The following is a 26,573-nucleotide window of genomic DNA, read 5'->3' as shown; positions in this document are numbered from 1 at the left end:
ACTCAGGTGGAGCAGGAACGAAGAGGGCAGGAGAGAGAGAGACTCAGCGACACCAGTTCTGCACCAGGGACAGTGGAGCCCTGAGCAGGGGATGGAGAAAGAGCAATAGCTTCTTATTTTGTGGGAGCAGCTGGTGTGTGCATGTGTTTTGGGTGAGGAGAGGGGCTGAAGGAGTGGGGGAAGGGGAAACAGTGAAGAGAAAACTGAGTGGTGTAGGATTCATACAAGGTTCATGCGCTTGGCAACATTCAGGGCACACCCGGAGTGTTGTGCTGGACCTGTGCACACACAGCTCCTCTCAAGGGCATGAACCTTGGAATCTCGCCCAGATGACATGAACCGTGGGAAGCCTCTCAGGACTGGGCTCGAGGCCCGAGAGCAAGGAATGCGGTAGATAGAAATTGGTAAATAAGAATGTTAAACAAAGCCAGTGTATTCCTTTTATCTGTTGGAGAATGTAATGCGCGGGGGGAGAGAAAGAATAAAGGGGGAAGGTGGAAAGCTGACAGGCAGAAGCCCGTTAGCAGACCAGCTTGCTTGCTTGCTTACAGCTCTGTGCTGTCTTGTCATTGAACCGCCACAGAGTGGGGCTGGAAGAGGAGTGAGAAGAGAATGAGGAGGCTACAGTACTAGGTCTTACCTGTGTACAGAATTCGACTGATCATCCCAGGCATCACCATCACAAACATGGGCAGCAGCTTCAGGTACCCACACATGACACAGCCGGCCTTCACATGGGACATGTTCTTGGCTGAGAGGCATCGTTGAACAATAACCTGTCAATGAGACAGTAGATGTGAATGACTCCAGCTTTGTCACCCACATACGATGCCGGGCACACCAAGGCACAAATGAGACTCTTTAAACTGTGTTCCAATTTGCCCTTTCCCATAATTAGAAAAACAAAAGAGCACTTGAAGGCCTTAGAACAAACCTAAATGGATAAAAGAAAACACTTTTGTCCAGGGTATGTTTAACCTGTGAGACTCCCTGCCACAGGATATTATTGAACCAAGAAGCTTAGGAAGTTTCAAAAGTATTAGACATTTAAATGAATAAGAACAGCAGACACAGTTACACTAGCTAGGATACAAATTATAAGGACTTTCAATCTGATCACCAGCTGGGGGCTGGAAGAATTCCCCCCAACTCATACATGGTATGCAATACTGCAACATTACAGTAGTACATTCTCCTTCTGAAACATACCACTTTGATCATTTTTGGAGACTGGAAGGACCATTGACCTAAGGAGAAGAAACGGAAAGGAAACAGATGGACAGTCCCCCAGCCTAGCACGGACGGACTGACATACACAGACCATCTGCCCAGCATTGTTTATGCAAGGAGATTGCAGCAGCACACATACAAGATACACCTAGTACAGCTGGATGGAAAGCCAGGTCTATACCAGGATTGATAAAGGTCATTATATTTATATTGATATCCTACTAAGATGCGCACATTTGAAAACTAGATCACAAGAAAGGGAGAAAAGCATCACACAGAACATATGCTCAGCATGACATCAAAAGGGTAGTAAAGGAACACACACACACCCCATTGACTTAACATAGAAAGGGCTGAGCATTTAAAAGCTATAGAGAAAAATCACCTTCCCTTAAGGAGATAAAGGCATGGGGGGTGGGGTGAGAGAGAGATCAGTCCAACTACACTGCAGATTTTAGAATGCTCTGAAATTCCAATTGTTGCCTTTACACTACCTGATCTGTGCACCAGTACCACAAAGCGAGGATGCTCAAGCCAAAGGTAAGCCCCGGCCATGGCAGGTCTCCAGTGATTGGGTCTCGGAAGATGTGGAAAGAATCTTCCCGAGGGGTGTAGCATTTTGGATCAATGTTAATATTTCCATATGAGGTGTTTCCTGGAATTGCTTTCATATATTTCTCCTTAAAGGCCTCATATCCTCCTACTTTGGCAAATGCTGAAAAACAATGTAAAGATGCTTGAAATTCCTGATGGAGTGGAAGAGCCCCAGGAGAAAACTCCATGCTATCCGTGTGACAAATCTGCCCAACAGAGATCAACACTGTCAGAAGACATCAAAGTATGTGCTATGAACAATCTCAAAAGCAAGGAACCACAGTGGCTTTCCTTCTAAAGATTCCTTTATACTCCACTGTCCTTCCCATGCCTCAGATGCCTGCTTACACCTTGCCAGAAAGTATAATGTAGGTATAATATCTCCAGGCTGCCTGACCCAGGTAACGACCAGAGACAGAGTCCACCAGATGAAGTCAATCTGAAATGTTTATTGTGAAGCAGGGGGACAACTTCATTTCAGTGAAAAGCTTCCAAAGAGGAAGACCAAGCAGTAAGAAGCTACAAGGTAAGGGAGAGGAAATTACAGCCTCACAGGGCTCCCTGCCTTTACTACCTCCTCTTGATTAATTTTGTAGGTTGATCCCTAAATACTAGGGTTCTGTGTCACAGGTGGACTGCATTTTAGTATCTTTGTGATCTTGTGGACACCCAGCCTCCTATTCACAATCACGCGGCCCACCTCCTCTGCCACTCTATGTCATCCTTATGGTAACTACAGAACCTGCATAAATATTTAATGTATTTGAGCTTTCGTCATGCAATTTAGCAGCTGGAAACAAGGCGCAGCCATACCATATGACCAACCAGCTCCCCAGTTAGCACCAGAGGTCCATGGACCACAGACTCAGAATCTTGGTCCTACTTTAATATTATGCATTCCTGGATGTGTTGAAGGTGCAATGGTCGGGATGACAGGAGGGCTTAGCAATGCGGCCTTCCCCTTTCCCCCAGCAAATACATGAAGCAATTGGAGCGCCTCAGCTGTTAACCTGTCAGGACTCCACAGTGCTGGATTCATTTCCACAGGACACTGGGGGCTGCAACTGATCATTCCAGCTCTCGTTCATCAGATTTACTTACCAAATCCTGTGAGAATAAAGGATCCCACCAGCATGATGATGGTCTGTAAGGTGTCTGTGTAAATCACGGCAGCAAGGCCACCTAAAGGCAAAGAAAAGCCAGAAAAATATGAGAGCCCCTGTGCTAATGCCTTAGTGGGAATCACCTCTCTTTGTTTCCTTCTCTGTCTCACTCACACACACACCCCTCTCCCCTTTCGTGCTCTCATTTTTACCCTCTTACTCCCCACTTCCATTTTCATCTTTCTGGATCCCCTTTTAACTTGTTTTTAATTTATCAATCTGTTCCACAAACTCACCTGTGATCGTGTAAAGACCAGTAACACCCAGCAGTATGATTATGGCCAAATAAAGGTTTAGCCCCATGGCCATTTGGATAAATATAGCTCCAGAGAACATGTCTGCCTAATAAAAGGAAAGATGACAGTTTAGGGAATGCTTAAGATATCATCTCTACTGATAGCATCTCTTTCCCCCCACTCCCCCAAGCACTGCACAAAAGAATAAAAGCACATGCAAAATAAAGACTGGTCCTGTCTCCTTGACAAAGATCTGCTTTATTTTAACTGCCAGTGGATTTTTGAAGTTCACGTCTTTGTTTCTGCAGTTTTTACAATGGTTTCCAGAAATCTGTCAGTGATCCATCCTAGCCAAATCTGGCTACCCACCTCTCCAGGCCTGTGAATTTATGTATAGGGAAACAGTTCCACAAAGTTCTTAAATCCCAGACCATCCAAGTCTTTTGATAACCTTTGCATTATATCCAGGAAGAGTTTTATTTAAAAACTCTTTTGTCTTTATTTAGGTCTTTGCTCAATGCCATTCTTCCAGGCTCACCTTTCCAGTGCAACACAGATGCTTGGTATGACTGGTCTGCCTAGTTGAGGACAAACAGAAATCAAAGATGACACCTTATTTTACACAAATTCCATGAATATCTGTCAAAGTAATTAGCATTCAACAGGCCAGCTGGAGAAACAATTAGCTCTTGTAATGACATGGATTTTCAACTTCGTGAATACGGCCTGGGATTTTAGTTACCAACACATTTGCACCAAGGAAACCCCCTAAAGTAGAGATAATTTGAAATCAGGGTAACCAATTCATGCCTCATCAGTGTAATTTCTATCTCTATTAGGGGTTTGCAACAGTGCAGCATGCTGCACCACTGCAAAGGGGGGAGTGTCTGGGGGGTGGGGATTTTCCATAGTGCCTACATGCCTTAGGAGCATATATGCCATTAAAAGTCATCTCACTGAATTTGTGCTCCTAAATCACTTAGGAGCTTTTGAAAACCTCACCCTAAAATCCCAGGGCAGACAAGGCGTAAGAGGGATATTTAGTCCTCAGCTCTACTAGGCTTTAGGGCAAACATTTATTCAAGGAACATAGGGAGCGCATCTAGTCAGGTATTCTGCCACAAGGAGAGAGGTAATATAGAAGTCATGCATCTGGCTAATTGTGCCATGCTGTACATAACACTACTTAGCACATTTTACCTTTCAAGCCCTTTACAATCAGTAAGTAACATATCCTCATGACTCCCCAGTCAGCCAGGAAACTGAGTATCATCCTCCGCATTTTATAGACAAGAAAACTAAAGCAAAAATATAAAGAGGCAAATCCATTCCACAGCACTCAGCCTGAGTAGCTGGGCAGATGCTGGAGGAAGAAAACCTCTCCCCCAGGCCACTGAGGAAACTCCACCTTGAGACTGTCACCACCTCAACACCCTGCCCCTTCACCCCTTCTGCCTTCCGGGCAAGGAGGAGGCCTGTGCAGCTGCAGATCCTCCAGCCCTGCTCCCACCACCAGCCACATGCAGAGGCATTGTGAAGCTGAACTGTGTACCACACAGGGTGTGAAACGTATGCCTGGTCCCACCAACGAATTCCATCCCTGCTTTCACCATCTGTGGCCATGGAGGCTGGGGCTGGGTTAAGATGCAGGAATTCAGAAAGCGTAATCCCACAGGCTAACTATGAGCCCGTGCTGCTCTCTATGGGAGACGATTCATTCCTGACCCTCACAGCTGATCATCTTATGCCCCAAAGTTTGAGGTTTAAAACGTAGTTAATTATTTAACATCCTGAGCAATATGTAAACTCCTTGGATTTACTGAATCGCCTTCCAAGTTCACCTCTTCTACCTCCCAGTTACATTATTTACTGCTAATGTTTCCTTGTTATGGATACCATTAAAACGTTATATCTCTGAATGTACTAAACCTTCTCCATGCAAAAAACTCACTCTAGAGCTAGGCACACATCATTCAAGAACCACTAGGCAAAACTATTAATGACATGAGTGTCCTTTTACAACTTCCATTACATCTAAAGAATTCCAAGGAACACTTGCACTGCATTCACAGACTTGGGTTTTAAATTCCTTCAGATGACGGGGGAGCAGCCAGGTACTTGTTTCCCCAGACACCTAGTCTTAATGTAATCAGTTACTGGTCACCAGTGCCTTGCCTACACTAGACGATTTTCTTAAAACTGCCCCCCCCTTCTACCATGGGTACAGCTCCACTGGTGACAGCGATGGAAGAAGCACTAATGGTTTTCAGCTCCCTGAAAGCTACCATGGCAACAGCTCGCACAGAGCTGTAGGCTCATGCAGCAGCCAACTGACTTAAGCGTCTCTACTCTGCTTCTGCAGAACTCATCTTGGTTATGGGAGCCCCATGGAGTCAACCCTGACAGCACGGAGTTTCCCAGGGAGCCACAAAACAAGATGGGAGAGGGGAGGACAAAAAATACACAGAACAGAAACAAAAGAGAAAAGAGGCAGAAAATGGGCAAGAAAAAGGAGAGACGGTAGCAATTCTGCAAGGGACATGGAAAAAGGGGAGCCCATCACTGGTGCATCACACAGGGGAGGAACTCTGCCCCCAAAAGGAAGGGAACTTCTGCAGTAGAGAAACCATGGAACATAGAATGTTGCACATTGAGCAAAACCCCAACAATCACATGTACAAGTGATGTAAATGAAGAACCAGCATGTAAAACAGGCACCCACGATACAAGATACTGTGGAGATACAAATATGAACTGCACTGGGCATCATTGTGACCTTATACTTTATTTCAGCTTCAGCCTTGGCAGCCACAATGCCCTGATGTGCTTTGATCATTAAACTGAGAACTTCATCAAAAGCCAGCCCCCCTTGGAAGCTACCAACTCCCCCATATTCTTAATTCCCAAAACAGAATTACTAATTAAAAGCTTTGCATAGGGGGTGTTGGTCTGCCAATTATGAACCACCCTATTTCATTCCCATACAGAGGATAACCACTCATGGTAGTTCATGGGATGCTCTCCCAGAGACTGATTAATATCAGCTACGGGTGTTATTCCAGTTAGTCCTGGATGGAGAATATTCACAGTGTTGTTAAACAACGTTCTCCCTAATCTATAGTCTTTGGGGAGAGCATTCTAAGCATCTTTTTCAACAGTCATTTGTAACACATTAATTAAAATCTCCCTGATTAAGATGATACAACCCTGCCCGCTATTTTAACCCTCTTAGCAAGCAGAATGATGAAATCACCTGTGTTCATATTCCAATATGCTCATCTACAAAGATTAATGCTTCTATATTGGTCAAGGGACATTAGGTGTATTTCCCTCCCCATCTGAACTTTCCTCCTCATCTCAGCTTTTTCCCTGACAAGACCCTGCTCCTCCAGGTCTTCTGGTGGTATCAGGTAGCAGCTCTGATATTAACCTTCCTCCCAGAGAACCTGTTTTCTGTCCCTACTTTTTCTTACTTCTACCAGCTGCCACAAACAACGCTCACTTAGGACTTTCCCAAAAGTTGTGCAACCATGAGCCATCACATTCCAGGTAATAACCTTCCCAGTCACCCTCTTCAGGCAGGCTCAGATAAGGAGATGCAGAGGGGTAACCCCAAAAACCAGATTTGCCCTCTTAAATACCCAAAGCTATTCTTGTGGACCCTCTTGTTCCAGTCTACACTTATTAGGACCAACCAGAGTGCCTTGATTTGCTGTGGTGAGCTGTTCTTCAACCACTCTGTAGGCACTTTTAAGGTCCTCTGCCTGCAGCAGTAACCCCAGCCTACCCAATCAAATCAGATGTCATATTCCATTATACCCTACATTTCAGTTTTAACCTGCTTAACAACATGTTTTTAACCAATCATTTCATTTTGTCCTTTGTGCTTTGGAATGTCTTATACATTGTCCAATCATATGTTAATATCACATTGTGATTATGCTGCAAGGTGAATCGTCTCCTCATACATTTCCATTGTATAAGCCCTTTCTTTTCATTTCAGTAACAACTTCATTAGAGAATCACAGGCATAAAAACAACCTTAAAATAGATTATGAAACTAGGTCACACTCAACCATATTTTCACTCTATAAGTAAGGCTACGATTATGTCACGGAGGTCAGAGAACTTCCATTGATTTCCATGACTTCCATTGACCTCCGTGCACTTTCTGCCCCAGGGCTGGAGTTCCCAGCCAGCCCCTCCCCCCCCCAGCTCCCAACCCCTACCCTGGTGGAGGAACCCTGCAGCTGTCCAGTCATGGCAGGGGGCTGGTGGACCCTGCAGATGCCCACATGCCCTGGCTGGTCAGCTGCAGAGAATCCCTGCCGCTCGCCGTAACTGGACAGCTGCAGGGACTCCCCACTGCCTGCCATCTGCACAGCTGGAAGACCAGGGGCGAGGGGACCCTGCAGCAGCCCAGCCCCACAGGCAGGGGGACCCTGGAGCTCCTGCCCACTGCAGCGGTGGGGGACCTGGGAGCCCCAGCAGCGGTGGGTGTTGAACCCGCTGACCCCTTTTTGTCAGGGATGTTTTTAGTGAAAGTCAGGGACAGGTCACGGGCTGCTGTGAATTTTTGTTTATTCCCGGTGACCTGTCCCTGACTTTTACTAAAAATATCTGTGACAAAACCTTAGCCTTATCTATAAGCAATATAAAAATCTACCTACTTGCAATTCTTTATTGTCTTCTTTTAATGTAAGTCCCATAAAGCTTTGCAAAATAAAGCTACCAGTTTCATACATAAGGGATGCTTGGAGCCCTAGATCTATGTGCTAACAATACCATGCCCAATTAAATGGATGCAACATTTCCAATTACAGCTGCATATAAGAAACAACAGTTGTGTTGACAGCTCCTCATGGAAATAAATGCTACAGAAATTAAAACGGAAACCAAAAAGCCAACTTGGGGATTCGCCATAGACCTAGCCTATTTAATTTAACCTTGGTAAGAATCAGTCATTGTAAGAGAGTGTGAGAATGGGAGCAAAAGGCCAGCTCTTTTAGGTTACATTGGACTATTATCACACTCAGCTCCTATGCAGAGGGCAAAGAGTAACCTTCCATGGCAACTGCAGGAAAACAACAGAGCCAGGTCTGCCTTACCTGTGGACTTGGATGGAGATTTAATGGGTTCAAAAGGGAAGGAAAATCACAGCTCCCTTTGCTCCTGCAATCCCCTTGTTAGCCACACTTCATAGCTCAAACTAATCCACAGACAGGCTCTTTCCTCTTCCCTCCCTTCCTCTCCTTGCACTTCCCCACTCCTTTATTTTCTAACCCCATCTCTCTTCTCCCCACCTGCCTTCCTCTCTTTTCTTGCTTTTGCTTCATTAGTACTAACAGGTTGCATGTTCAGCTGAGGATACAGATGGAAGGATGTGTGGAAAAGTGGGGACAAAAAACCCATTCCTTGAAAGCCCAAGGCCCCTTTTCTCCCACTAGAGCCAAAGTGAGTTACTCATACTCTGCAGTAGGAGAATTTGGCCCAGAATGGGAGACCTTAGAAAGAAGGCTCTAAAACAAAATGCTGAAAATGGGGTGGGGTGAATGTTCCTGGGTAAGAAGCAGCAATAGTTGCCTTTGGGGGACAAAGGCAGAGAACCGGGTATTAAAATTCTGATAGTTTGAGACCTTCTCTTCAGTTTCTCTCACTGACGCCCGAGATGGCGCATACAGTATATAGTACAAGGCTCCAGCCAGCCTAACCTGTTCCGGAGGGGAGCACATGTGGAAACAAAATCCTGGAAAAAGAAAGCTAAATCATAACCACCATCTAGAGAAAGAGTCCCCTGGTATAATCCAACATGCGCAGACAAACAGAGCTGTAGAGCTGGTTTGGATGGTCCGCACTGCTAGACAGACGAGTGACAACATGGAGACAGATTTTTACCTACCTAAATAGAGTCCAGGCAACAAATGAGAGAAGTGAACCAGACAGGTAGAGAGATTTTATGTGAGCATAAAATAATAATACAGATAGGAACTTCACTTAGAATAGAGGAACTGGAAAAGCTTAACTCACCGAGATCTTGGTGAAAATATAGAGGAGCAGAGAAAGGATTGACAGATATATCTGAATCCGTCGGCCACCAAACCGCTTCTTGAGATACTCTGGCATCGTCACCACCTGCAGAGGGAGAGGGAGAAGAATTCACACTATGAACAAAAGACAATTACCATAGGGGGCAGAGGCTCTTCTGTCCAGATACCACACTGGTAAGTGCACTAGAAATGCAGATGGCCTCCAAGAAGCACAGAAAGACAGTCTGTCAGATGCTCCTCATGTCAGGATCTCAAAGACACAGAGACCTCCTTGTTTAAATACATAGAAACAACTTATGTCGAGTCCCTGTCACAATCAGGTCTCTCCTCCCACTGACAATTGTTTTGGGATAGTGCTAGACCCACAAACACAGCAGGCTGAAACAGAAAGATGAAAGCTGGGAACAATAAAAGGCATAACCTAGTGTTTGTACTTACCCCAGCCCTGATGTAGATGGGTACAAACAACCAGCCAAGAACAAATACAATTATCAGGGCCTGTAACCAAGGAAAGAACAGCTGAATTAGCCTCTTGTCCTTTCACCAGCACTTTCCAAGGCCACGTATCCAGCTGCAGAGAGTAAAACGGTGACCAGTGCAGGCGCCCCTGGCCTCATTCTTTCTACTTGTCTGGCATTTTACAGTTGGAACTCCAGGGGTGAAGTCCCAGCCTTATTGAAGTCAAGGGGAGTTTTGTCTTTGACTTGAATGGAACTAGGATTTCACCCCAGGTGTACAATAGAAGCACCCAAGGAAGAGTCCCCCACGGCAGCAGACTTATTGAAGTATCAAAGAGAACGTTGCTTCAGCATTTCCCCATGTCTGTCCATGGGGAAATTCATTTGTAGTGTGTCTAACACTGGTCTTAAAATGTCCTTCTGTTGCACTATCCCACTACAGCTCCACTAGTAGTAGCAACCACCAGAGCATTAGTGTACCCTGGGCACAGGTGCTTAAACCACTGTTTCATTAGTCTTGCCCGGAGCAGGCCAAGGCAACATGGTGTTTTAAACACCAGAAGCACCCAGAAACCTCTCTGTGTTGGCAGATTCACCATTGTTACCACTGGGAAATGTGAAGAAAGTCTAGGGATGCCACCCCAGCACCCTTTACTAGTCTCCAGGCAGCCACCGACACAGGAAAGAAACCACTAACAAATCCAAGTGTGTTATGAACAAGTCTCACTTGTGACTAGCTCTGCTACTCCAAGGTGTTGGACAGCAGAGCTTACTTCCATGCCCATGTCACCCACCAGACTAGCCCACTGACCTGCCTTCTGCAGTGGGAGTAGTTAAGAGGTGTCCTTATACATTATAAGACATATAATACTCTCATATTTGGGACTGTACACTGTAAAGTATGGTAGCTCTGCGATACTACATACTGTATATTCTGAGCATCAGATATTTTATTGGAGATCATACATCAATATTTCTTACTTAAATGTTAGCGATTTGTTTTGTGCAGACTTGTGCACATTAAAACCAATATAGAGCTAAATTCTGCTCTCAGAACTGCACTCTAGATCTCTCATCCACACGCTAGTTCTTTATTGCCTCTCTGAAGTTCTGCTCATAGATCAAGCATAGGACATGCCAGCCATATTGGGCACCATGCTGCTCTCACTTCCACCCATGTACATCAAGAGTAACTCCACTGAAATCAATGGAATTACACTGACACAGAGGCAGTATAAGTGAGAGCGGAATCAGGTCCGGTTCTCTCTCTTGCTAACACAATCAGTATGGATCCCAAAGCAGCATTTTCCCATGTATATTAGCATGTTTATCAGTTCCATTGTGTTGTTTGTATTGTAATGAGCTAACTAGCTAGCTTCTGTGTACATGTACACACATGCACATCACTGTCCTCTACGTCATCAGAAAATAATAAAAAGTGACAGTTTAAACTAACTGATTCCAATGTGTGCATCTCTCTAAGTGAGCGTCTACTCCCTTCCCCTTACACAAAGAAGATGCAATCTATACGGGGCTCATTTTATACCCAGCACACTTCTATTTTAAAAAACCTAAGGCCCATATGCTTCCTTTGATGATTCAAACCAATTACAGGGAAACCCCAAATCTCCAAGGTCTTTTGTTGTGTTGCATAAACTCCTTTGTGAAGTGCAACAGCCAGGGGCATGGCCACTATTATTCCAGAGGCTGAGGATCCAAGGGAAAGAGCTAGATCTCAAGGCTCTTGGCTCATTCATGTTCTCTCATGTCCAGATCTTCCTGGAGCACCAGGTAAACAGCAGCCTGCTCCAGACTCCTTGCTGCCAGGAATTGACCTCCTAGTCCTGTGTCCCCAATTTCCTTCCAATGAGTACTGATGGTAGAGAAGCTAGTGCTGTTCAGGGCAGTGGTAACATGTGATGCAAACTGCACCTTCAGACCAACTAACCTGAAAGGGGAAATACATCATAAAGGGGCTGTTCTCCAACTCCTGCATCTCCTCCCGGCCACACATACATGAGCTTTGTTGCTGAATCCATGGAGGACTACAGGTAAAAACTGACTGAGGAGAGGGAGCACGTTACCTTTCGTCCCAGCTCTCTCCCCCAGATCCTTTCCCAAACCTTTACGGTTCTTCTGCCACACTCCAAGCAGTAGTCGTAGTACTTTTAATCCATTGAGGTGTTTGGTTATAGGACAGGGGTCTGGCCCCAGCAGACTGAGCACAGACCCACACTGGTGGTGCATTAGGAGGTAGCCTCTGCACTCCTTCACTGCTGTCCCTTAGTGAGAGGGGAATGAGAGGACACGTAGGGGGTGAAGGCAACCCTAAATTCCTCACTTCCTGGAGGAAAGCAAAATACACCTCTCCCCCTAATCCCACTTCTACAAAGCAAATTCTCAGCAAAAATGATACAGATGAGATCAGAAAAGCTGTCCTTTCCCCCGATATCTGGAGATGTTGTTTATAAGTATTTGAAAAGCAACCAAAGGACAAGGATAGAGTGGAGGAAATCACCAATATATTTAGAGAGAGAGAAAAACACCTCTGTGGAAAACTGGTTTCCTAATATAGCAATGGCCTTTTCTTCTCCCATTGACTGCGCTGCAGGTGGGAGTGGTGAGAGAGGCTGAGGAATGGGAATCGACACAGTGTTCTTGTGGTGGGTGGTTCTGCCAGTCGCCAGCCCTTGGGGAGGCAGGTGCTGCTGGGCGAGGGCTCTGACGACACTGAAGTGAGTTGGATTTTTAGACAATGTGGGCTCGCCTGATCTCTTTGGATACCCCCGAGGTTACAATTTTTATTTAAATGTGTACCACTTACGTTCCATTCAAATCCTGCAATGGCGATTCCTGCAGCCGCTCCTGTGCCTGCCAAGCCCACAAAGTGCCCACTACCAATGTTACTGGCAAACAGAGAAGCACCAATCTGGAAAGAGAGAGACAACAGATGTGGGTCATAGATCCTGGGCTCAGGCCCTGGCTAAAACAAGAGTTGTATTTGTGATTTTTTAAAAAGTGCATATTTGGTGTTTTGAGATTTCCTGTCTGCCACCACTATGGGACCTGAGTGCCTGATTTCTCCTCTTAAAACCCAACATTGCAGCCATCATCCCTACAGGCAAGGAGGACTGAGCAGGACATCACATATTAACTCAGCCAGAGGGGACACTGGTGAATGCTAATACTCCCTCCTCCACTTGAGCTGAGCGCGTGGCCTACGCCCATATAGAATTTCAGCTCTTTGGAGAGCATTTCCAACGAACATGTGGGTGATGCATTGCGGAATGAGCAGCCAGTGATCTCGGCTAGAGGTCCAGGCAGCTAGCACAAAAGGCTGATGTCACACATCTAATCTGCTCCAGGGACAAGAGGCTGATTCATGCCCCTGTCAGGAAAATGAGATATCTCATTGGGCGAAAGATCCACAAGCCTTACAGCTGACTTGTATCTCCAGTGGGACACACACCCTTTTTGCACTTGACCATCAAGGGGAAAATAGGTTAACTGAATGGGACTCTGGGAGGTGCTATGGTAGGTACAGCTACTGGCCCAAGGGTGCAGTACATGTGAGTGACACACATGTGCATGCAAGGAATGTTGGTATCTCTAAAACCTGTAACATCCTGTATTGATCCCACGGACTGAGTAATGGGGAGAAACAGGAACTGCTGTTATATACGGATGGAAGGAAAGAAAGAAGTTAGTGCTGGATTAAAAGTAAGACAGAGATTCACAAAAGGGAGATCATACCTATGTAACCCTTCTGCCGGGTGGTGGCAGCAGCAACAAGGGACAGGTTAAATATCTAGAGGTCCCTCTTAACATTACAAAACTGGCTTGGGACCCCATCCAGAAATCTTGGAAAACAATTTACTACCGACCCCTGGGAGCCTCTAGGAGGTAACACTTCCCCACTTGCAAACACTGAGTCTGAGTATAACAAAAGAAAACTTTATTAAGACGAAATGAAATACATCGTTAATCTGGGAAAACACAGCAACAATTACTCAAAAGTATGCTAACAAAAAGTAAGCACTGGCCCCATATTATCTTGAGCAGTAGACTTTTGCCTCAGTTTCCCACCTTGTAGTGTGAAAGTCCAACAAACAAACCACTCCCCTTTTCCCTCCGCTGCACCCCACTCACATTTGTCATCTGAGGGCAGTGAAATCCCAGCGTCCAGGGCTGTATTCAGGTGGGTTCACCTCCTGCCCCCAGGCTCGTGGGATGGGGGAGAGATGCCTCTGCTCACCACTGTCACTGTTGCTGCACACCACCATGAGCCTTTGACCAAGAAGAGGCAGCTAAAACCAATGCCCTAAACAGCCTGATGCTAAGACAAGTTTGCCAGGTCTCGAAAGGGCTGACATGCTGGGCTTTTTTTCCAGCAGCAAGGTTGCAGTGAAACTGTATTTTCTATCTTTGCTAATCTTTCCTCTCCCATTTTTGGGTGGTGCTTGTCTGGTTTTGTCTTCTAGGAAATGGGACTGGACTTTAAATAACAATTCCAGCCCATCTCAGCTAACTTCCCCTCTTTCCCCACCCCAAAAGACAGTTATTACCATCTTTAATGCCATCTAAGAGACTGTCAGACAAAGGGTGTTTCTTTCTAAAAGCTCTCTCCACCTGAAGGGAAAGTGAACAAGGGATATTTTTAAAATGAGAGCCTTACTTAATATTTCAAATGCTTTAAGGTTTTTCCTTCTTTTTCCTATATCTTTAATAATAGGTTAAAAAAAAGGTTTAAAGGTGTGTTTGCTAGGGTACTAGGCAGCCTGAGGTCTCTGTATACCAAACCTTGTGTAAACTGTATAAAGATGGACAGTTTCAGGGTCACATTGACTCTTTGGGCCCATATATTCCATCTATATCAGGGGTCTCAAGCATGCGGCCCACATGAGGACTGCGGGGTTATTTCCTGCAGCCCATCAAGCCCCCCCTCTCAGCGCGCCGCGTCCCCGCTCCTCTGCCTACCTCCAGGTGCTTCCCGCTGCCAAACAGCTGTTTGGCAGCACTTTCCAGGACGGAGGGGGAAGGAGCGGGGAGCCTTGTGCTCAGGGGAGGAGGCGGGTCAGGGGTGGGGATTTGGGGAAGGGGTTGGAATAGGGGCAGGGAGGGGGCGGAATTGGGGTGGGGACTTTGGAGAAGGGGTGGGAAGAGGTGGGGTGGGGCGGGGCCTCATGGAAGGGATGGAGTGGGGGCGGGGCCAGGGGGGTGTCAGTGATGTGGCCCTCTGGCCAATGTAGTAGTCCTCATGTTGCCCTCGTGGTGATTCGAGTTTGAGATCCCTGATCTAAATTAATACAACACCACAGAGTAACATTCCCAGCTTTACCCATGGCCGTATTGTATTGTCTGTGTACATTTTTAAAAGAAAAATACAAAACCAAACAAAAAACAATGCAGTTAGCAAAACATTTCAATTAACACAACAGTCATTATTCCCAATTTCAGGACAAAAGAATGCCAACATATGGGTCTATTACTTTCTGCTTCTGTTTGTCTTTCTGACAGGGGAAAGACTCTGTACAAGAGGATCATAAGAACAGCATACACTAGTTACAAATACAATCTAAAAACAAAATCTTTTTCCATAATTGCACGTATATACATAGGGACAGATTTTTTAATTCAGAACTGTGAAAAGAAATTTGCATGTTTTGCGCCAATACTTTATTAATTTGCAGCAAGAAAAAGTTATGTGGAAGAGGTTAGCTGATGGCTGGCAACATGTTTGGCAGTTACTATGTTTTAATTAAACCAGAGTATCTACATAATGCAGATGTCCAGGGCATTCTGCTTAACTGTTCAGGATGGGATCTTAATGCCCTTAGGCTGCTTTGACAAATCCCAGCCTTAGAATATAAGAGCAGCCATACTGGGTCAGACCAAAAGTCCATCCAGCCCAGTATCCTGTCTACCGACAGTGGCCAATGCCAGGTTCATTCCTTCTGGGGCATCTAACAGGTAATGATCAAGTGATGTCTCTCCTGCCATCCATCTCCACCCACTGACAAACAGAGGCTAGGGACACCATTCCTTACCCTTCTTCTAGATACATCATAGACGTAAGATAGAGAAACTGGGCCTTAAACTTTGGATTGTCCCAGACAGAGTTGGACACTAAATCTCATCAATGAGAGTATGTGGGTGCTGTAATATATCGCTGCAGAAACTAAAGGATTCTGGCCTATTTTCCAAGCAACTCCATGATGCCGGAAGGTTGTCCCTTCATGACAGGGTCAGCATTATGATTTTCAGGGAGCTGGCCATTAATGATCTCCCTTTATGATCATGCTGTTAGAATTATGACAAGTTGGAGGGGGTGGGTTTTCTTCTCCTCTGGACAGACCTGACAGACACAGAGCGTGCATAGGATGTGGGGCCGTGAGGGTACACTTGCTGAGCCTGCTTCTCTGATGAGGGAATTTCAAGGGAAAAGTAGCTCCCTCCACCAGTTAGCACTGACTGCGTTTCGGAAAGGATACAGTGGAACTAGAAGTGGGCATGAGGGTTTGAAAGGGAAGGGGTCAACTGTTCAGTGAATGAATGAAAGATATAATGGAAGAGAGGAGATGAAAGATGACGAAAAGGAAAGAAAGACTGTTTGTCATAAATATAAAGGGAAGGCTAATCACTTTTAAATCCCTCCTGGCCAGAGGAAAAAACCCTTTCACCTGTAAAGGGTTAAGAAGCTAAAGATAACCTCGCTGGCACCTGACCAAAATGACCAATGAGAAGACAAGATACTTTCAAAGCTGGAGGGGCGAGTAGAAACAAAGGGTTCTCTCTGTCTGTGTGATGTTTTTGCCCGGACCAGAGCAGGAATGCAGGTTAGAACTCCTGTAAAGGGCGAATAAGCAATCTAGTTAGATATGCGTTAGATTCTGTTTTGTTTAAATGGCTGATAAAATAAGTTGTCCTGGATGGAATGTATATTCCTGTTTTTGTGTCTTTTTGTAACTTAAGGTTTTGCCTAGAGGGATTCTCTATGTTTTGAATCTGATTACCCTGTAAGGTATTTACCATCCTGATTTTACAGAGGTGATTCTTTTACATTTTCTTCAATTAAAATTCTTCTTTTAAGAACCTGATTGCTTTTTCATTGTTCTTAAGATCCAAGGGTTTGGGTCTGTGTTCACCTATGCAAACCGGTGAGGATATTTATCAAGCCTTCCCCAGGAAAGGGGATGTAGGGTTTGGGAGGATTTGGTGGGCGGGGGGGGGAGGGGAAGAGACGTTTCCAACCAGGCTCTTTCCCCGTTATATATTTATTAGATGCTTGGTGGTGGCAGCAATAAAGTCCAAGGGCAAAAGGTAAAATAGTTTGTACCTTGGGGAAGTTTTAACCTAAGGTAAAGATAAGCTTAGGGGGGTTTTCATGCAGGTCCCCACATCTGTACCCTAGAGCTCAGAGTGGGGAAGGAATCTTGACACTGTTGAAAGAGAGAGAAGGAGAAGGTTACTTTAAAATCCTCTGACAGGTCAGTTGTTGACAGGGGCTCACTATTCAGGAAAGCACAGTCAGGCTGAAGCTATAAGAAAGTTACTGTATATTTGACACATTATTCATTAATCTATTCGCCTTACTATTTTCATTGGCTGTTTGCTCCCCAGAAGTCCTGGTGCTTGCTGCCCCACAGGCCTCCTAAGGAACCTGGAAATCCTACACTTTGCCTAGCAAAGTAACTTAAACAATCCCCAGCCCCTACAGTGCACTATTTATGCCATTGATCCACCTCTTTACGTAGGGACTTTACCCTTGTGGAATGACACTGGATTTTTTTTTTTTTACTTAACTATTTTGGGACACAAAAGTGTATTTGTGCAAATCCACAGCTCTCCCCACCCTTAACCACTCAAACTTGCATATTGCTTAGCGCCTCTGTAAAACCTTTGCATGCACCTCTCAAGACTCAGCTACCTTGAGAAAGGAAAGCAGGTTTGCTATTCTGCTGCCCTACGTTCTCTGCAAGATCTACATTTTGCATTATCATCTAATCAGGTAGTTTTAAAATGGCACACAATTCTTTAACCAACAGAGATGGACATAGATTTCTCAAGTAGCACAGGCTATGTTGTAATGTGGAATCACCTGTGTCCCTTCTTCCCCATCCCCCACCCCCTTCCCTGCTTGGTGCTATGCAATTACTTACCTCCTCAAACCTTGCATATCCAACAATGTTTTAGGCATCTTGCTGGGACTTCATATGCAAGCGTTGGCTTGGAAAGCAGCCCAGCCTCTGCTAGTTGCTTAGCAAGCCAGCCTGATACTTTAGCTTCCCCATCATCAAATATGCAGGCACCAGACCCCGTGCCCACAGTCTTGGGAAGGCATCCCACTACTAGTCCCATTAGAGGAGTTGGCAGAGTCATTAGAACTTGGATTTACTGCACTTTTCCTTTTCTATCAAAGATTCACTTTGGTTGAATGTTTGGTTGGTCTTTTTACCTTAAACAGTGGTGGTTTCACCCTGGCCTACCACTAAAAATGTTTCTACCTCAATCCACTCCTTCTAGGGACAGAAAGCAAAATATTTATCCCCACTACCCACCTCCTATAACCTGCCTACAGAACTGCTAAATTAACAAACAGGAAAAACTTTTAGTATATAAAATAATCCCTTCACACACAATGATCAGAGAAACCTACTCAGTGGGCAACAACGAAACATGACTGCATTAAACTGAAGTGAAATTATCTGCATATCCCAATTCTCTTCCCTTCTTTGACTGCTGGGTGTTACTCATTTACTGTTGCCCTAAGCCTTGGCCTGTCCAGCCCATAAATTAATATATCACTGACCCGAAATGGGAGAGCTGGATTTAATTTCTGTTTTAAGGGAAACACACATACACGTCTCCAAATATTTCCCACTAAGTAGTCACTAAACTCTTCAAGTTATTGTTAAACTTTTCATGCCCAGATAGTTTATGTTCTTCAGCTTTTCTGTTCCTTTAAAATTTATTTCTTAAAAAGCACAGATTAGGCTGGGATGTTTCTGTGTGAATCAGAGCTCCCTTGAATACAAACAGAGAACAGAAATAGGTTCCGACTCTGACATTTTTATTATTGTGTGTGTTTATTTTCAGGGCCTGGTCAATACTGAGAGATTGGCCACATAATGAAGATATCAAGATTTCTGTTTGTCCAGAAACAGATAAACACTTCCCTAAAACAATACACTGCCGCCAATTATCTGGCTGAACTACTCACCCCTCCAACTAGCAAAAAAAGGGAACATTCAGTTTCATTCAACAAAGAACAGGGAAAACACACCACCTCTTTTCTTTTCTCAATCCCCAGCTTATGCCCACCGCTGCTTGGTATAGCAGGGAACAGCACGACAATTGAGGAATGAAACTAATCCAATGGAAATTTAATTTCTAAAACAGGTTATTGGAGTTATATTTTCTTTTATTCTCTATTGCAGAAAGCAATGAATTGTGCAGTCAAGTCTCAATAAGCCAAGTCAAAAGGAACAAATATACTATGATGGGAAAAGTCCATTTATAAAGCACCGTCCCCACCTACAGACTTGGGAAACTCACCCTGGTTTCCCTGGAACATTCCCAGGTTATAATCACACATGGCACTGCCCCAGAGTGAAATCAGAAAAGGCATTTCTCTAACACTTTAAATATTGCATTAGTTGGCACAGCACCAAGCTGGTATTTCTACTCTTTTTGGCCTTTTTATATTTTATCCCCTCTCCCGCCATATCTATTTGCACTAGGAGGCCTGAGACTGGCCCAGACTAAAACCAGGGAAAGGGTTTTCCAGAATCTCACATTCTTTCATTCAGAGTAGCCCTCCAGAATAGTATTGTTAATATAAGTGTTTACTTTAACTAGGGATCTGAGTGCTCGCCATGTCTTTTGCTTTTATCTTACCAGGTGCTGCCAAGGGTGGAGAGGAAGAGATTTCCTGTTAGGTCACAAGGAGGTATGTGTGCGTTCCAAAGTGAAGGAGCTCATAGGGAGGAGGCAAAGATGGTTTCAAGCAAATATTGATCCTAGAGACAATTCTGGCAATACAAGATCATCCCCTCTGGCCTCTGATATGCCTCCTACATGGACAAGAGGCTTAGGCGATATAAAGCTGGCTACATTGCTTTATGTCTCTGGGGGACTCCCCTGTGTCAGGGGAATTCCCGCCTGCCCCTTTAGGGAAGCTTTAAATCCCCTTTGTGGCTTTAGAGTGGTGCAAAGCGGCTTACCCAGGGCTGAGGGTCTGACTCATGGTGTTTTTGTGTTGTAGACACTGGGCCGGATTCCCCACTGCCTTGCACCATGTGCCATCATTTGCACCTGTACAATGTGATAGTGTTTTACACTCACTATTCATAGGTATAAAGAACTATACGAAGTGTAAAGCAGCAGAGAATCAGGCCTAGTGCATTTAGTCAGGCAGGCAGGCAGGGGTCCTGATTGACCTCTATGTTTGTTATCCAGTTTCATGGCAGCGTCACTCCATTGATTAAACAAAACAAATTTGCCTTAAAATAACTTTGAGATTCTCCATTTCCCAATGGTTTCTATTAGTACCTGAATGTTCTCAATCCTAATCTACTCACAAGATCCTCCTCCTGCTTGGAAAGACAATGCTCTAACATTAAAATGGCAATTCCAATCCTGCCCCAATTCAGGCAACGCTGAATGGAGACACTGAAAAAGTGGCAGGGATTTCTGAAAGCTGTTCTGAAAATTCCTACAGTCAGTAAATATTTATTTAGTTCTCCAAGACCCCAATCTTGCAATTGTATCCGGGTGGACAAAGCTCTGCATCAAATCCCACTCCAGTGCAAAGGTCCTGCTGCATGGGTCCAACTGCAGGATCAGGGGTAGGTATTTATAACCAATCACTGAAGTTTTCCTTCCATGGCGAAGTGCAAAGATGATCACTAAAGTACCATATTAGTGACACTCAGAGAATGCATCTATCACTATCTGGGATGCAATCCAGACTAGCGGGAGGTTGTGTCACCACCTGCTCTGCAACCTTAGGTGCCTCACAATGCTTTGCTGCTGTAGCTCCCAACCTGGCCACTCACAAACAGCCAAACAGCATGCGCGTCACACCCCAAGTGTCTTTGTATAGCTGCAGCCTTCCAGCTACACATGAGCCACACTCTAGATTCCCGCAGCCTTGGTTACTACTTGCGGGGTAATCCCAACACACTCCCAGTCCCAAATTTTCCCAAAAACACATGCATTCTGCAGTGCCTAGCCCTCTCCTGGACAGTCACATATTAGAGGTCCATTGCCCCATAAGGGATCAATGAACAACAGTTTACTACTTTAATTGGAGTTATCAAACAATTCAGTTTAAACACAACACTGGATTGGTATTGATTAAAGAATAAATATAGTTTATTTAACTACAAAGAGATAGGTTTTAAGTGACCACAAGTACAAGATATTAAAAAGTCATAAAATGCTTTCTAATGCCCCCACTTAAACTAGATTTGGTTCCAGGTAAAATCCTTACCACACATTCCCAGCAACATAGCTGACCAAATTTTCAAGTCAGGATCTCTCACAAAGTCCAAAGGCTGGTTCCTCTGTATTCTTGGGTGAAAGAGAGACAGACGGATAGGGAGAAAAGAAAGTGAGAGTACCTGGGGCGTTTTGCACCTCATTTTGCACCTCATTGCACCTCATAGTCCAGTCACCCTCAAATGCATTTTGCTGAAGTAAAGTTCCTTCAAGCTGTGGAGATGGAGGCATGGAGTCTCATGGTGAAAGAGGTTCCCTGTTTGTTAAAATTCTGCTAAAGGATGGCCACTTGACTGCTGATTGCAAATCAATTTTGATCACACCTGGCTAAAGGCATTGGCTTGTCTTTGAGAAATAGGTTTACCCCCTCCCCAAACTTGTCTGGTAAACACACTTCAGCCATAATTTTAGCCTATGTTCATAACTTTACATATAACATTGTTACATACATTTCATCTTGATATTATTGGCCAGCAAATTATTAGTTTTCAAATGATGGCTCACAAGGCACATTTTGTACAAAGATTATTACAGTGGTGTGTAGGGTGTGAATACAGGGATGCATTCGGTCACAGAACCACATTTATCTAGAAAGATTTCTCCTTTGCGAGGAAGTCTCATTCAATAGAGAGATGATGACCTAATGGAGAGAGCATTCGACTAACTCAGGAGACTTGGGTTCTCGTCTCAACCCTTGCTACCGGCCTGCTGGGTGACCTTAGGCAAGTCACTGCACCCATCTGTGAATCACTTTCCCCATCTTAAAACAGGGAGAATGACACTTACCTCCTCGGTAAAGTGGTTTTGGATCTACAGCTGAAATGTGTTGTATAAGTTCTTGATACTATTATTATAAATATAAACTCTGATTTGTTATCGGTAATTTATTATGAACATTCCAGGGTTCTCGCCTTGCAATGTTACAGCAAAAGACTAGATTACGCAGCCACATGAAGGCAATACAGCAGCACCACAGAAACCACACCTACAAATCAATTCCTCTCTCTACCTTGTACCTAACAGCAATCACCTCGCATGAGCCAGGCCCTCATCCAAAAACATTAGGGTCCAGAGAAGGTAGTAAGCATGGGCGGCGAGTCCTATGGGCCCATGGTGCCTGGGCACCAGGAATATTCTTGGCCCGGGGCCTGGCTCCAGCAATGTTTGGGGCCGGGTCTCTCCCTCGGCCCTGCCTTCCGCCCCCGGGTCCCCCCCATGCATCTCCCGGGCTATTTAAAACAGCCCGAGGCCCCCACTCACACTGGCCGTGCAGCAGAGCTGAGCGACTTCCTCCCTGCTCGCTCCATGTGGCTGCCGGCCCCTCCCTGCAGCCCCTGGGCAGGGTGGGTCTGTGCCCTGCCCCAAGTACCCCTGCAGCCAATGGGAAGCTGCGGGGGCGGTGCCTGGGGGTAGCAGCACATGGAGACTCCTGGCCTTCCCTGCCTAGGAGCCCCAGGTAAGCGCTGCACCCCTCCACCCCTTCCCAGAGCCTGCACCCCCTCCCTCCGTCCCCCTCTGGCCCCAAACTCCTTCCCAGAACCTGCACCCTGTCCCTCTGCACCCCCTCCCATCCCCAAGCTCCCTTCCAGAGCCTGCACCCCCACCCTGCACCCAAACTCAGTCCCAGCGCCTGCCCCCCTCATCCCCTCCTGCACCCCCAGCCCCTGCCCTAGCCTGCACACAGCACCCAAATTCCCTCCCAGAGCCTGCCCCCCTCACCCTCCCCCGCACCCCCAGAGCCTGAACCCAGCACCCAAACTCCATCCCACAGCCCAACCTTTCACCCGTCCTGCACCCCAATCCCCTGCCCCAGCCCAAGGCCTGCACCCCAGACCTCCTCCCCCCACCCAAACTCCCTCCCAGAGACTTAGGCAGGTGGGGGGCAGAATTTTTGGGGGGGAGGGTTCTGGGCACCACCAAAATTTATACAAACCTGCCACCCCTGGTAGTAAGTACAAAACACTGAATAAATGGTGAAAGTGATGTGCAGCCAAACATTACGTGTGGACTAAAAGCACACTTATGCACACACATACACACACACAGAGCAAATAATACAAACTCACCGGCCACCACACCATTTTATGTCCAGCCAGGAAGAATCCTCCCACTGTCCCTCGGTTAGACAAGAACATGGCCTGGAAAAAGAATGACTGGTTAAAATTTTCAGCTCTAAAAGGCAAACTATAGCCTGATGGCATAAATAACCAGGGCATCAATGAGAAAGAGGAACCAATATAATGCCCAGAAAGGGCCAGGGGAGAAAGATTTTGAAGGGAATAATATGACCTACCAATGACTGAGAAATGATTCTTATATCAATCTATAAATTAACCATTTCAAGCTTTATTGCTTCAACTTTCATTACACAAAGCCTGCAAAACCCAAATCTAAACACTGCACATGTTAAATACAACGAACTATACAATAAAAATAAAACACAAGAAAGGCATCACTGACCAAGGGCCTTGCCTGCAAACTGTCACTCATGGGAGCACTCCTGAAGGTGAGCAGGCCTCAAAACTGCTGATATAGCGAGTTTTATGTTCATGCACTAGAGATGACATACCTAGCTTTCTTACTCAATACTAGCGTGCTCCAGAGTTTCCCTGCAGGAATCCACTGCATGGCAATTTAACCTTTCCTGTTCTGATAGGATTGCCAAGGTACCCATACTTGTTAGCCTTTCTTCACTTCCACCGAGTAGCCAGTTAGGAATTATTTCCCTTACTCTCATATATCTATCAGGAGTGACTTTACAGGAAGTTTCCTTCACATATTTCACAGGGCCTAATCCAAAATCCTTTGCAGACAATGGGATCAGACCCAGAGAGGGCGTAAGCAAAAGTGAGCCAGATCGCAGATCCTAATATAGAAGCAAGAAAATAAACAAACAGGGACATGTTTCACTACATACAATAGTTGAATCAATATTTGTCTAATGGAAAAGGACAACACTGGTGGAAAGACACATTTAACATTAAACTTCTTAGCAACTATTCAAAACAAGTAGAAACTTCAATGCTCCAGTGCCTGAAATGCCACCTGCCAGCCCTCTTCTGCCCCAGGAGTTTATGTTACAAAGAATTACAGTCAATAATAAATTACAATAATCACACTTCAGGTCAGATTGTACCTTTAAGGCACAAGCCTGGTTCCCTCCCCAAGATGCAATGGAAGTGTTTCTGCCACAACACTCCTTAGAGGAGAGCATGCTGCACCCTTCTGAGTCAATGGACAGCTTGGCTGGCTAGAATGGGCTGATGAGGGGGCCTCCTCCCCATTCTTCCCTGCTCAGCTGAGGTTGCTTGCACCTCAGGGTGCGCTAGGAAGAAGCAGTGCTCTCATGAAAGGTATGGGCCCTCAATTGTGTTTTGCTTCTATGGGACGGAAAATAAATGGACAGCCTCTCTGGTACAATCCAACCCTTGGCCTCCAATACACTCGGCCAGAGGTACAGGTGCAGGTACTTCACATCTTCTAAGTGCTGAACAAACTTTAACTAGTTCATTGGCCTCAAAAGTTAATCACTTTTCAAAAGTCTGACAGGCTGCTAGTGTGGAAGATTTTGTCTGCAGCTGCTGCTCTGTTCTATGGCATGGATTCCTGGGTTATTTCAGGGGAGTGCACAGGTCGGTCACCGAGGGGCAGGTTTCCCTGACTCATTCTGGTTAACTGCTGGCTCTTTCCTCAAGGGACTAGCAGCATTTTCCCCAAGGACAGTCTCTGATCTCTCCTCAGATAGAATACACAGACTCTGTTCCTGAAAGGGATCTCAGCTCTTCAGTCAAGTGACACACTAGTGTTTTCCACTAGGGCAGCATCACAACAAAAACTATCTCCCTTTTTCCTTTGAATGTTTCAGTATCTAGACCTACTTTACCCATTAGGTGTGAAAGAACTGGTTTTTCTCTAAGGGCTTGTCTACACTAAGAATTTGTTTGCAGCCACCTGGGGTGTGACTCTATCCTGCATTAGCCTGCCATGGACTAACTTCAGTGAAATCCTGTTGATGGAAAGTTGTCATTCTCCTGTGTCCAGACCTTGTCTGTGCTCTCATCCATTTCATATCCATCCTGCAGTAATGCCCATCTGCCACTCCATTACCACCTCTCTTCCACCTTTAGCTCTATTCCAATTCCCACCATTTACAACTTCGTCCAGTACTCATCCCCACCTTCCTAGCACAATCAACCTCACTGCAATCCTCATTTATCCCACCTCTCACACTTCACTCCAATTCCTACGCCATCATGAATTCCCACTGCAGTTGCCTCTGCTCCAGGACCCCATCTCCAACCATCCACCACCATTACCATCCCATTCCCACCTCCACCCCCACTCTGTACTTCACCAGGTCCCCACCTCTAATCTGCTAAAAACTGCACTTCACCATTATCCAGATCTCCATCCATCAGCCATCTCCTGTAGTCCTATCAGTACAGATATCCCTCCTCCACCTTTACTCCGAGCCCCATCTATGCTCCCCTCCACCACAATCTCATCTTCTTCACCCCCAATCCAGGCCTCATACCAGGTCCTACTTCCCCAGTACTTCCCAACATAATCTCCATCCTGCCACCTTTTAATCCACGCCCCCAATAAAGCAGCAGGCAATTTATACATTTTAATTTATGAAGCCATTTTCCTAAAATCCAATAAACTATATTTTCATTAAGAAAGAAAAATCCAGACGTACCCATATTCCCACTGCCAGGGTTACCAAGAAATAGAGGACTATGACCAAGATGTCTGCAGCATTATTGATTTTTGTGGAGGAGTCCATCCTGCTTGCTTCTTCGGTTCCCTTCCTTCTCCTATCCTTAGATCACCGTTTGCAGACTTGAGATAATGATAAACCCGTTATTCCCCGACGTTTTGTTTAATGTTTAACTTCAGATTCACTTACTTCCTATGAGGTGCAAGTTGAAGCTGGTGCTTTTTCTTGAGCTGTGATTCCCACCAAAAACCTGCTCCTGTATTACAACTGTTGCAGTTTTCATAGGCAAAGGAAGTCCCCAGTTCACATCCACTGCAGAAGGTACTCAGTGCACTTGTAGCCTGAGAGCAGGTGTCTGGGAAGCAGTGAGCTGTAGAAGGAGTGGCGTGGACATAACATACTCAGTGTACGTACCTCACTCTTTGTGGATACTTTTTCTGTAGTGGTGGCTCCTGTAAATCTGGTCATGGAATGAATTGTTTCCTTAAGAACAGGATGCTTACCAAGACCAAAGGAAGAGTGACCTGACAGTTAGGGAAACGCCACGGTTCTCTGAGCTGACACTCCTGCTATGCTATCCCTCATTCCAACAAGAGTACATAATGGAGGTACAGCCCAGGATT

General features: G+C 45.4%; 1 protein-coding gene across 1 annotated transcript in view; it reads right to left on the bottom strand.

The window, feature by feature from the left end:
• Positions 1-26,064, bottom strand: part of LOC125623242 (sodium/glucose cotransporter 1-like) — a 59,592-nt gene extending 33,528 nt beyond the window's left edge. Inside the window, exons 1-9 of the mRNA XM_048822307.2 lie at positions 25,930-26,064; positions 23,297-23,368; positions 12,553-12,657; positions 9,709-9,768; positions 9,251-9,355; positions 3,224-3,329; positions 2,926-3,006; positions 1,725-1,945; positions 641-776 (exon numbers count right to left, since the gene is read on the bottom strand). Coding sequence (XP_048678264.1) covers positions 641-776; positions 1,725-1,945; positions 2,926-3,006; positions 3,224-3,329; positions 9,251-9,355; positions 9,709-9,768; positions 12,553-12,657; positions 23,297-23,368; positions 25,930-26,016 — 973 coding nt within the window. The 5' untranslated portion in view covers positions 26,017-26,064. The remainder of the gene's footprint in view (positions 1-640; positions 777-1,724; positions 1,946-2,925; positions 3,007-3,223; positions 3,330-9,250; positions 9,356-9,708; positions 9,769-12,552; positions 12,658-23,296; positions 23,369-25,929) is intronic.
• Positions 26,065-26,573: the final 509 nt, after the last annotated feature.

Source organism: Caretta caretta, chromosome 15 (genome assembly GCF_965140235.1).
Source record: "Caretta caretta isolate rCarCar2 chromosome 15, rCarCar1.hap1, whole genome shotgun sequence".
NCBI classification, from domain to species: Eukaryota; Metazoa; Chordata; order Testudines; family Cheloniidae; genus Caretta; species Caretta caretta.
This window is presented reverse-complemented; position numbering and strand designations above follow the sequence as displayed.